The sequence below is a fragment of the Aptenodytes forsteri genome, unplaced genomic scaffold (assembly GCF_000699145.1).
Source record: "Aptenodytes forsteri isolate BGI_AS27 unplaced genomic scaffold, ASM69914v1 Scaffold298, whole genome shotgun sequence".
Lineage (NCBI taxonomy): Eukaryota > Metazoa > Chordata > Aves > Sphenisciformes > Spheniscidae > Aptenodytes > Aptenodytes forsteri.
This window is the reverse complement of record NW_008793956.1, coordinates 417,880-430,314: the sequence shown is the minus strand read 5'-3', so window position 1 is coordinate 430,314 and position 12,435 is coordinate 417,880. Positions and strand designations below refer to the sequence as shown.

The following is a 12,435-nucleotide window of genomic DNA, read 5'->3' as shown; positions in this document are numbered from 1 at the left end:
GGGGGTGGGGGGTGTCTCCTCCAGCTCGGGCGCACCCGAGGATGCCGTGCCCCCCACACCGCACCGCTCCCCCACCGTCTGCAAACGGGAAGGGGGCAGAGGCAGGACCGCCCCCGCCCCCAGGGAGCCCTGTGCTGGTGGGCGGAGGGTGGGTCCCTTTAAACCCGGAGCAGGAGAAGGGCTCCTGCCCTATAGCCGCCCTATGGCCTGCAGCCCCCGGAGCATCCCGGGCACCACCGGTAAGTGCTCCCCGGCTCTGGGGCTGCGTGCTCTTGCTGTTATTATTATTGTTCTCTAGGGAATGGTTTATTTTTTTGCATAATTGAGGCTGTGAAATGGGCCGAGAGGGGTCTTCTCCCCGCAGCTGCTCGCTCCTGCCTCTGCCCCAGCAGCTCAGCTGCTGGCAGCAGGTTTTCTCTGGAAGTGTTGCTGGTGAGCTGCCGCTGTTAACTCCCATTCCTGGCTGTTGAGAAACTCAGTGCTTGGCCCTTGCCTCTGCAGAGGGCTGTGGGCATGTGCTAGTACTCAAAACCCTTGTTCCCAGGGTCAGGTGTTCAGACGCCCAAGACAACTCTGCTTTAGTGACTCTCCTCCCTGTAGGCAGGTTAGAAAACGGGACAATGTTGATTCTACAGCTCCAGAAGCAAGGACAGAAAACCCCCTCCTTCTCTGTGCTCCCGTCTCTCCCTAACAGCCCTTATCGGGGCAGTGTGGCTGACGCTGCCCGGGCACACAGCTGCATGCAGCCTTGACGCTGCTGCGATGAAGCAGTGAATATTCCTCCCTGCAATCTGTGACCAGGTGGGCTCAGACCTCCTCAGGTTTGCAACAGAGTGTTTGTACTGGTTCAAAATCAGCTTTTCCAAGCCTGTCCCTGTTGGATTGTTTACCCCAAGAAGCTGATGTCCTGATCTGGCTCAGCTGTTAGTGCTGCTGGCATACCCGTCCGTGTCAGATGCAGCGTTAAGGCAGGGGAAAGATGAGCCCGTTGCTGCTGTGCAGAAGGTACCTGCCAGGTTCTCTTGCTGCATCAGGCAGGCTTGCTTCCACGGGCTGCGAGCACAGTAGTGAGGAGCTTGGTGAACTGTTAGGAGGGGGGGAAGCGTGTCTGCGTGCTGGTGGTGCTTGCACAGGGGCTCACTTGGGGGGCCTGGGGCAGGGCACGGCACCAGCTCCGGCGCAGGCTGCAGGAGCAGCGACCGGGTGGCGATGCCCATGTGTGTGTGGGAGCCTTGGGGAACCCATCTCCAACGCGCCTGTGCCCCATCGATGCGCTGCCCTGGGGGGCTGTGGAAGAGGCAGGAGCGGGTGGGGAGGCTGGGTCGCAGGCAGCATCTCCCCACTGCCTTGCCCTGCCCGCGGGCGGCACGGCAAAGCGTGGGGCCAGCTCTGCAGCACACACGTCCGAGTGGGTTTGTTTTGCCTCTGTTGGCTGGAGCTGGTCTGGATGCAGCGCCGGGGTCTGAGCTGTGAAGCTCAGCTGCTGCTGCAGGCGCAGAGAAAACAGAAACCTATGAAGTCTGGTTGGTGCTGAAAACGCTTCATTACTCTGCGCTAATGAATGGCTGATTCTGGGAATTTGAAATTCCTCAGCCGTGATGGGTGCCTTCAGACGAGCTCTGTCGAGAGGGTGTTTCTGGGTAACGCTCCCTCCTGCGGCTCTTAATTGCCGCTGGAAATAAAAACAGTTTCTCAACCAAACTTTACCTTCCCTGACGCAGACGTCGGCTTGTTATTGTAGGGTTGCGTGCAAGGACCATGTGCTGCTCTGTTGTTACAGGGCTGCAGCCAGCTCTTTCAAATGAGAAAGGGCTCACAACGCGCCTTGTACATGTGGCTTTTATGCGTTGCTTGGGGAGCTGGAGCTTGAACCCAGCAGGGCTGTTGGCTGGGTGTGAGCTGGAGGAGGGAAGCTACACGCGTGGCTGTCCCCCCTCCAGGCTGGCTCAGGTGGCCCCAGATACTGGGGAGCAGTAGGAAGAGCAAGCGAGATCCCAGTGCGGTTCCCAGTATGTCTTGTCTTTACAGGACCCGAGTGTTTTTAATAGTGGTTGCCGAACATCACTTATACCTGGAGCAGGATCCTGGCGTAAATCCGAAGGGCTTCGCAGACAGCAGTATCTGCACGCAGGATGTGCAAGGTTTTGCATCTATTTTTAAAGGCTTTTGCAGGTTTACGTTTGGCACGCGCGGCCTGGGCCTGGCCCTGCGGAGCCCCAGCTCTCCAGCGATGGGCTGGCAGCCCTGCCCGCTGCTGCGGGAGAGCCCGGGGGGGGAGGATGCACCGGCCACGGGGACGCAGCTGGGCGAGCACCGTGCATCAGCAGCGGGCCGGGGTGTTCCCAAACGAGGGGGTTTAGCGCCGAGCAGCCCGTTTGGGGGCTCTTCGGTACAAGAATTGGGCGGTGCTGCTATCTACCGGTGGGAAGTGGCACTGGCCGCACCGGCGGCCCGTGGCCGTGGCTCGGTGCGGGACCAGCCCTCCCCACGCGTGCTCGGACGGGGGCGATGGTGGCCGCCCAGCTCCCGGCATGTGCAGCTGGCAGAGCCCGGAGGAGCCAGGCGCAGCCCGGCCTCTGCTTCGATGCCAGCGACGGTTTCCAGCTCAGGGAAGGCACGGGCTGAGGTTTATCTGTGCGACTCGCGCGTAGACTTAATTACTTCACATCGTACTAGAAAAACATGTCCCGCGGTAATAGTAATGTAAACTATTGACCGCTGGCAAAGGACGGGGGTTTGGGGCAGCGTGGCAGAGCTGGAAACCCCGTCGATAGTAATGGAATTGTTGTATGTATCTGCTAGTGTGGGACAGGGATCAATTCCCTCCGATCGCGTTAGTATTAGCTGAGCCACCCGTCCTACAGAGACGGCTCTCGAGCTGCAGTTAGGTATTACCACCGTTTGCAAACAAATCGGGGGAGGCCTCCAACCCTGGCTCTGTGGCAGCGACCCTGTGGTGAATGGTACCTGCTTTTCTACTTCTTTTGAAGCTGCACCCACAAAAGCACACGCGCTTACTCTGGCTTCTGAATTGACACAGCAGCTTCAGTAAGTGACGCGAAGATAACGAAGTTCCTGAATGCCCTGCTTGGCTGGAGTTGTCTCAGTCCCCACAGCAACAACTTACTCAAGCTTATTTCACTGCCACTTCTTTTCTTTTGCGCTTCAAGAAATCCTATCCACAGTTACACTGAGCTTGTTCATAGAATCATAGAATGGTTTGGGTTGGGAGGGACCTCTAAAGGTCATCTAGTCCAACCCCCCTGCCGTGGGCAGGGACATCTTCAACTAGATCAGGTTGCTCAGAGCCCCGTCCAACCTGACCTGGAATGTTTCCAGGGATGGGGCATCCACCACCTCTCTGGGCAACCTGTGCCAGTGTTTCACCACCCTCAGCGTAAAAAATTTCTTCCTTATATCTAGTCTGAATCTACCCCCCTTTAGTTTAAAGCCATTCCCCCTTGTCCTCTCTCAACAGGCCCTGCTAAAAAGTTTGCCCCCATCTTTTTTATCAGCCCCCTTTAAGTACTGAAAGGCTGCAGTAAGGTCTCCCCAAAGCCTTCTCCTCTCCAGGCTGAACAACCCCAACTCTCTCAGCCTTTCTTCATAGCAGAGGTGTTCCATCCCCCTCATCATTTTCGTGACCCTCTTCTGGACCCGCTCCAACAGGTCCGTGTCTTTCTGAAGCTGAGGAGCCCAGAGCTGGACGCAGTGCTCCAGGGGGGGTCTCACCAGAGCAGAGCAGAGGGGCAGAATCACCTCCCTCGACCTGCTGGCCACGCTGCTTTTGATGCAGCCCAGGATACAACTGGCCTTCTGGGCTGCGAGCACACGTTGCTGGCTCATGTCCAGCTTTTCATCCACCATTTACCATATCAAAAAGTCGAACTTGCCTCCTGTCTGTGAGACGGTTTAGTGAACTAGCCTGGCTCCGCAAGCCCAGTTTGTGTGCTTTAAAACAGGGAGACTTTTCCCTTGCATAGCTCTTCCCACTTACCTTGAATTCAGGAATTCCATCTCGCTGTTTACATGCTTTAGCCACAATACAGAAATTACTTGCGTTCTTTTACTTCTGCACACTAACCTCAGTGCTCAACACCAGTGAAATCTTGCACTGAACAACATTTGTACTCAGCTCTTCAGGGGGTGAAATGCTTTTCTAGACGAAGCGGGCTCTGCAGATGTTAGGTCACAGTTCTGTTCAGATAACAGCGACTGTCAGTGTGATCAAGGAGACAAGGCTTCTGTTAGACAGACAAGTAGCCAAAGGCTGTTCTGTCTCAGTCAGCAAAGTAATGGCTACCAGCAACATCTCATCCGTGCTACACACAGGCAGGAGTGACACTTGAGCAAGGGGGTTATTTTATTGAAATAACATTCGTTCTCATTTACTAACCACCAATTAAATACAAATATTCAGCATTGCATACTGGCTGCACTAACAAGGCAGGGGTGCAGGTACAGAACTAAGAACACAGTACAACGGTAGCTGCCTTCTGCAAGCTGTTTCTGCGCTGCTAGTAAGAGCCTGAAGTCACATGTTCCAAGTCTGATAACACCTGACCTTGAGATGACTGGCTTTTTTTGAGTCGGATTGTTCTAAAGGCTGTCTGACCTCCAGAAAAGACATTCCATTCTACTTAGCACCAAGTCTAACTTTAATTTTACAGTAAGTATAAATATACATATTTAAAATCCATAATGTGAGTAATTTCTGAGCATTTATGTAGGACAAAGTAAAAAAATTAACAAATGCTAAAAACAGCTTTTCAGTATCCTCCTACAGAGTCTACCAAAAAACCAGTCAACACTGGAGTGTGTGAAGAATCACTTTGTAAAGTATAGTAAGTCTGAGAGCACTTGCTGATGTGTAGTTCTGAGCCTGATAAGGTTTAACCAAGTCTTACACCGGACTTGGGAAATGTGTGTGGGTCCCCAGGTTGCTACCTCACATGACCCAGCGGGATCCTAAAAATGCAGGGCTCTGCCTTCTGTAACAGTACCTGGCACCTGCTGCGGCTCTTACTGACGAATGCAAACGCTCACGCAGTGGAAGCTGTCCTCTTCGCGGCTCTGCTCTTGTCCAGCAAGTTCCTAAGTCTTTCTGAACGGTTACGTTCACCCACGCCATTGAGGAGAGTGCTGGTCCTCCCTTTGCTGTGGTTATTCTCCTTGGTACAAATGGGACCGTTAACTACAATGGCTACACGGGTCATTCTGTGCACGAGTTATTGGTTAAACTACGCTAACTGGGATCAAGAGCTTGAGCTTGTAGAGCTGCGGCAGCAGGGCAAGCTACAAGCCCTGGATATGTGGGGATGTTCCTGCAGAGGATTTCAAACTGCAGAACAGGCTTTACTGGACTTCCAGCCTAGCTCATTCTGCGCCGAGGCCTTTATGACAATGAAAAGCTGCCTTTCCTAAGGTTTAAGAGCACAAACACCTGGTCAGTAACAGCACAGACAGTAGCATCATTATTAACATATTTACAACATAAGTTAAAATGGCGGGGGTAGGGGATCCAGTACAAACGAGAAGCCGGTGCCATCCAGCCTCAGCACGGCCTAGCTGCTAATACGCTTGGAACAGACGGAGAGGCCCCTGAGGGCTACTGACACCTTTTTGTGCAAAGCAGCCTCCTGGAAAATCACTCTTCCCTTTTAAGGGGGTGCAGAGATGAAAGCTCTTCTCCCCCCGTTAAGACAGTCCTTGCTGGCTTCAGGCTAGACTCCGTTGGCGCCGGCCTTGCTGCTCTGAGATGCTTCCATTTTAGTCTAGGTGTAAGAGAAAGTTGCAGATTTTAGGCAGTACCAATACAAATGCTGCTTAAAATTCAAAACCTTTTGTGAAGAGGGTATCTTCCCATTTAATACAGGAGGCCGCTCTGGAGAGTAACAGCTGGCTAAGAACAAAGTTCTTCAGGGTAAAGGAGCATTCTCCTGTCGATGAAAGTCAGCCTGGACTCCCAAACTTGCCTGAAGTGGGCATCCTAGGTGTACACATAAGCAGCTAAATTGAAATAAAATAGTCACAGAACGAAAATGGGCGAAAGAAAAGGCAAGTCACTGTAGAAATACTTTTACAGATACAAAACGGCACTTAACACTATGGTGGTTCTGACGGAAGGCACGTCTATCCTAGTGGTCCAAAGCAGATTATTAAGGAGGAGTTCAAGGAAAAGGCATGCTGGTAATTCCCCACATTTGGGGAATCTGCTACCTTCCCCAATTTGACTGCAGTCTCTCAGTCACATGTGGTATTTTTGTATTTAACAGCCCTCAATGCAGTTCTCGTCCACAACTTCTCCAGTCGCTCCTTGAACTTAACATTCACAACATCTTGTAGCACAAATTTCCACAGTTTGTAAGTTGTGTGAAGAACAATCTCCTTTGGAAAGTCTAAGAATTTTGAAAAGCTTACCTCTCGTGGGGGAGGCTTCACTGACACTTCTGAGACTGGCAATTTCTCTGTTGGCTGAGATACAAATTCTTCATTCTTTAAGGAAAAAGCAGCTTTAAGTCACAGAACCCTCTCGGAAAACAAAGCTCTAGCTAGACCCTGTGCAGTCCCTTCTCCTTTCTGAAAAAGGCTGCTTCCTGCAATGCATGTTTATGTCGGCATTTCCATCATTTCCCCAATTTAACAGAGCTATTTGGAAATATTTCTAGCAGTTGACGCAATATTCTCCTTGAATTTCTGTTGCTGCTTTTATCAGCTTGGACTAATCTAAGGAATTCACTTCTGCCTTATGCTGAGAACCATATGCTCTGGTTTTCTTACTCTAGGTATTTTGGCTCCCTTTGTCCTGGACAACTCAGCCCAAGTTCACTAGGAGAGCTGAAAACAAGTCACCTTTAACTGGCTTCTCCGAGGTGAATGTACCTGGATTGAAGTCTCTGTATTTATGTGAATACAGCAACTTAGAAGCTTGTGAGTGCTCCTCTGCTGGAAACCAGTAACACGGTATTGAATAACCAGCTGTTTCCAGCAACAGGACAAGATGTGCCACAGCAGATCTCTGTACCCTTTCATTGTCTCTTGAGTCAGAGTATGCAACTGTGAGGCTTTCAGGCAAAAACATGCACACAGTGCAAGAATGCACATTGCTTACGTGCTCTGCGCAATGGTGTCGAACGCTGTTTTTTGTCTGGCTGTGGAAAGGTTTGTTCACACGCTCTTCCCAAAGATTACAGCACTACACACTCATTTTCCTACTTGTAGACTGCTATTTTCTAACCTTTCTTCCCTGTACAATGGGGGCAGGATCCACTAGGGTCTCTTGACCTTCAGGAATGGATGTCATGATTTCAGCAGTTTCATCTCTCTACGGAAGAACATATAGTTCAGTACAGTTATGACTTCAGTCCACTTGGAGGATCAAAGAACAAGATTCGTGTCACAGTGCTTCATTTTTATAATGTGTAATGGTTAAACTATTAACCTGAAAGTTTTATTCAAACAGCTCACCTTATTTTGTGGAACTGGAACAGATTGTGGCTTTACATCTATTAAGTACAAGGCACGGGAAAGCAGGAGCAGAGAAGGTGGAACATTCTCTTTTAAATGCAGATCCAGCCACTGTTAGAAGAAAACAGAAGGAAAAGTTATTTCATATTGGCTCTATGTCAGTACTTTTATATAGCACTCTTTGTCCTTAAAGATCTTAAAGCTATCTTGAGTTTGGCTAATACAGTTTTAAGTTACCACAATGAGAAGAAATAGTTTTGAAGAGTTAAGAATACCACATGGAATACACACTAGAGAGGAAGTTTCCAGCTACTAGTGAGGTACCAACATCTCTACTGACAAACAGCCAACAGTGAAAGCTAAGTACTTTGACTTATCTACAGCTTATCTGAAATACAGCACCTACAGCAGTTATCTGTGATCTGTTTGAATGCTTATAAAAGACTAGTGTTGGCTCTACTACAAGTCTTGGCTCCTTTAGAAGCTTAAAACATATTCTGCCCCCCTGCTTCATCTTGCTTCTAGCTGGCCCTGATGCTACTTGGTTTTCTCTTTAGTCTAAGACGTGATCTGGATACTTCATGCCTTAAAGCTCAGCTACACAGGTGAGGATCCAGCTAGAAACACTTGCATGAATTCTTGGTGAAACTGTGCCTGCTCTATCTGAACACCGCACGCCGTTCTGTCCTAGGAGAAACCTTGTCAAACGAGACCAGACCAGAGCGTACTCGCCTGTCTGAGCTGTTCCTTTAGTTGCTCCTCTGAGAGACCCAGTGATCGCATTCCTCTGGCTCTGCATGCGCTCTGCAGTTCAGACACGCTCAGGCCGTTGACTCCTTCCTTGGCAATCATCTGAAATGAAAAGGAACATTCCTATCTAGGCACAGAGTAAACCAAAACCCCGATGTACTTGATGACCTTGAGCCCAAGAAATGTCTGTTTAGGTAAATGTGCATAAAGTCATACCAATACAAAGATGAGACAGAAGTGGCTTTGTAGATAATTCATTCTGTCCTTGAAAGCTGACAGTCTTCAGCTACAGGGGATGAAAAACTTTGATCCCGATTATTTTGTTTTTCCCCCAGCTACTGAGAATTTCACTTTTTCATGTGATCCTATAGGTTTGGAGAATTCACCCAAAGACAGGTAACCCTGAGGATTGTCAAGGCTGCAGGCTTTAAAGCTGAACGTGTGGTTAGTTGCACATGCCTTTCAGAACTGGCCACCTCTTACTAGCAAGAAGTTTTCCGGTCTTTCCTCTGTGTCGTAATAGGATTCTTAACACCATTTCAAATTACAGTTCCAACACAATCATGAAGCGTAGGCTGGAAGGGACTTCTGGAGGTCCCCAGTCCAACCTCCTGTTCAAAAGGGGGTTAAAAGTTTCTTTACATTGCTCAGCCTTTTCCATTTATGCTTTGAGCCTCTCTAGGGATGGGGATTTCACAACCTCTAGACAACCCGTTTTCCACTGTTTACCCACTCACCGATTATTTTCCTTTTCTTATCAAGCTGGAATTTCCCTTGCTGCAACTTATGACCATTACCTGTTGTCCTTTCATTATGCACCTGCAAGTCTGGTTCCATTTTCTAAATAACCCCATTAGGCAGTTGAAAACAGCAAGCAGATTATTCCTTGGCCTTCTCCAGGCTCAATAAATCCAGCCACTTTATAAACTAATATAAACTCATGCTGAGTTCAGTTGGTTAAAATCTGGTGTTTCCATAAAATATTTATTCCAGAATTGGAACCTCCCTTTTTTACAAGTTAGTATGACTCCAGAATAAAAATATAAGGGTGTTCTAAACAGTGACAGTATCTGCAGTGCCACACTTGTTAGGGTTCCCCAAAGGCAGCAAGGGCGCAGGAAGGTGCACTCCCATTCTGTTTTTCTCTGGAAGCTCTCATGGGGAGAATCCCACTCCCATCAATATTAAACTTCACATCTGAGGACGGAGCGTGGGCAGTGACACACGCCTTATGTAAAGCAGGCAGTCTGTGATTCAGAGGGCGGAACTTGGGATTGTGAAAAGCGTGCATTTCACCAAAGCAGTACATCTGTGCTATTTTAAACTTACTTCATCATCTGCCTTGATAGTTCTGAGTCTCAGCAGAAGTTGAAAGCGGAGCAGATTGTTGGTGCCAATGGGCTGCAGCTCAAGCAGTTTGCAAAGAGCTACCAACTGCGGCCGTTCCAAGTGTTCCAGGGTCAGCTCATCCTCAAACAGCTTGGAGAAGCGTACGATCTCTTGGGTACTGGGCTGGTGGCCGGTGTGACGAATCTAAACAAAGCAGAGGCATCAGGGCCAAAAGCCAAACTAAAACAGAATCACAGTTTGTGAATCCCCTTCCCCCTCTAAGGAAGAAGCCCTTCCTGTTTCTCACACTGGTGTTCCCGTCTCTCGATGGAAAGAGAATGACATAGTTAAAAGGCCAAAGTGAAACAGTGTTTTTGAGGGGCAGCTTAAAGGATTTCAGAGGGTAAAACTTTCACTGTTGTTCCGGGATGGAAATGCTTGTCTGTACAGATAGCTCTGACAGATGGGGTCAAAAGCTAGCGTCAGTAGGGCATTAGCTGCAAGAGGGTATCCAGTTAACAATAACAACTGACAGGACAGCTCTGTGCAGTCAAATCTCTCTGCAATCTTTGTACAAAACCCATAGTCTCTGCCCAAAACAACAGCACTAAAGCTGGTGTAAGTAGGATAGCTGTCATCCCCAGCACAGCCCTTTACCTGGTGTACGTAAGAAGAGAATTGTTTTCCTTGCCCTGTATCTGCTTTGTTCCTTTTGGCCATCTCTGCAATGGTCTCCTGCAGGAACTTTGCTAACTCCAGCTTTGCATTTAGTTTCTTTTTCTGCTTTTCTTCCTTCATTTAGGAAATAAAACATAATTAGAAATTCCACTTGAAAATCAGAAGGGAGGGGATTCTGGGAAAGAGATGAAGTAAGACTGCAGTACTGAAAGCAAATAGGCTTTGGTTACTGTGGAAAATGAAATTGCTGTGCACTTTCGTACTGATCACAGTGCAGTCTTCAAATTCTGCTGTCCTGTCTAGGAACAAGCTGGGAATGTCTGACCTAGACGTGTGTGCGAGGCCGATACTCATTTACAGCAGCAGGCAGGAAACAACAGCTCTTTATGCAGTTGTACAGATGTTCTAATGAGCTGGAGGACACAGTCTACCTCTTCAGAAAGGACACAAACCTTTTTTGACTCAGTCTCAAACGTCGAGGGCAGCATTTCAGGAAAGAGTTTCAAGAATACAGGTAACAGAAATTCCATGAAGGGGACAATGACAAACACCAGGAAGGGAACCAGCCGGAAGAGATCTGCGCAAGTTCTCAGCAACTGTACAGAGAAGAGCACAGCAGAAACTATTATTCAACCCGACAAAAAAACGTATGTGTTCCAGAGAAGTGCGGAAACCGAGCGGTTAAACTTCTTTCATTACAGTAAGCCTCTTAATGCATCATTTTAGCAAGGGGTTCGTACGTCTGGCACTTACCCTTCGTCTCTCCCTCCTAGTGAGGACCTGACCATGCAGCAGCCTCCACACCATCCTGGCAGCCACCTTAGTGTCAATCCAAAGCAAGTGGAATCCATTGTAATAGTGTTTCAGTTCATCCACGATTTTTTGGCGTAAAGACTTTTTTCCCACGGGAGTCTCTATGACTTGTTTTGTTGGAGTTTTAGCAGGCTTAGTGCCCTGGTTTACGGTACTTCGGTGGGGCGGAGGTTCATCTCGGAGCTCCTGACGCAAGCAGGCGGACGTGTGAAACGTTTGCCCAACTTTAGCTGGTGAGTGAGGTAGGCCAGCGCCCAACCGCGCGCAGGGCAGCGATGGCTGGTTTCCCGAGTCTCTCACGCAAGTCCGGTTGAAATGAGAATCCACTAGTTGGACAAAAGCAACTGCTGGAGAGTATGGAGACTTGGAGTGCGCAAGAAGGTGGGAGCCTCTGAAACTGGAGAGGTATTTAAGCAAGTAATGGTGCATTGTGGCTAAGGTACCTAGGTGTTACACACAAATTAGCGTTCTTAGTGCCAAATTAGTCTCGTGAAATCGATCTTGTGGCTGCCTCAGTATCTGAGATTCTGATCCTTCGGCAATGGACAAAATATTGAGAATTTGTCCCATGCCAACGACGTTTCTCTTGGGGGAGAATAACTCAAGACTTCAGGCCGCCCCTAGGAAGCCCTTCTACCAGCTGCATTGGCTAAAATTTGCCAGTTGCAAACAAAGAAAAGCCAAAGACCCTTCTCCTCTGACCAAGCGTTTGGAACAGAGTTCTCTGTATTTCCTGCCCCGTCCCTCCCCCAGCAACGTCAGCTGGAAAAGACAGGCTGCACGCCGAGGAGAGGCAAGCGGTCAGGTAGCTTGAGCTGTTACTTATGAGAGAGCTCACAGACCGCTATGCGTTATGACAACTGCTGAAAGACATAAATCAAGCTTTGTACTTCTCATGTTTAGCCCGGTACTCTTTTGGAGAGTTACTCTCGTTTAAAGCATTGATATCGCACCCAACGCGTGCGCTGGCAAACATCGGAACAGCGCCAGTCACCTTAAATAGATCGCGGAAGAAAAGCGTTAGCGTGCCAGGGAGCCTCCTTGCTCCCTCAGGTGCGATCGTCCCCAGCCTGCTCCATCTCCAACCCACCGCGAGCAACAACAGGGACGCTGAGGCACGGAGCACCCGTAGAAACCAACCCGCGCCCTACCTCGGCCTGGCTATCGCGAGGAGCACGCTGCAGCCGCAGAAGGCCATGGCGCCACGGGAGTCATCGGCTCTGGCTGGACGTGGACAGCGGAGGGACCCTCATCTCCAGCAGCAAGGGCCAGCGGCCGGGGAGCCTCGGGGCGCGGGCGGTGAGCGCTGCGGCCCGCCGTGCCCTGGCAGGACCCGCCAGGCCTCTGGCACATCACCTTCCCGCCCGTGCCGCTGCCGTGGGAGCGAGGGGAGGCGTG

General features: G+C 49.6%; 1 protein-coding gene across 1 annotated transcript; it reads right to left on the bottom strand.

Moving 5' to 3' along the window:
• Positions 1-4,340: 4,340 nt before the first annotated feature.
• LETM2 (leucine zipper and EF-hand containing transmembrane protein 2) lies at positions 4,341-12,329 on the bottom strand. The gene is made up of 10 exons (XM_009277216.2): positions 12,189-12,329; positions 10,978-11,434; positions 10,677-10,820; positions 10,204-10,338; positions 9,547-9,750; positions 8,200-8,319; positions 7,468-7,578; positions 7,238-7,324; positions 6,421-6,495; positions 4,341-5,774 (listed from the first exon to the last, which is right to left on the bottom strand). Exons 1-10 carry the CDS (start codon positions 12,233-12,235, stop codon positions 5,724-5,726), a joined length of 1,431 nt encoding a protein of 476 aa, XP_009275491.1. The 5' UTR covers positions 12,236-12,329; the 3' UTR covers positions 4,341-5,723.
• Positions 12,330-12,435: the final 106 nt, after the last annotated feature.

Coding starts and splice junctions, on each gene's coding strand:
- LETM2 (XM_009277216.2), bottom strand. CDS start 12,235: ATGGCCTTCTGCGGCTGCAGCGTGCTCCTCGCGATAGCCAGGCCGAG. Junction 6,496..7,237: donor CCATTGTACAGGGAAGAAAG/GTTAGAAAATAG, acceptor TTTTCCTTAAAG/AATGAAGAATTTGTATCTCA. Junction 5,775..6,420: donor TGAAGCCTCCCCCACGAGAG/GTAAGCTTTTCA, acceptor TCTTACACCTAG/ACTAAAATGGAAGCATCTCA.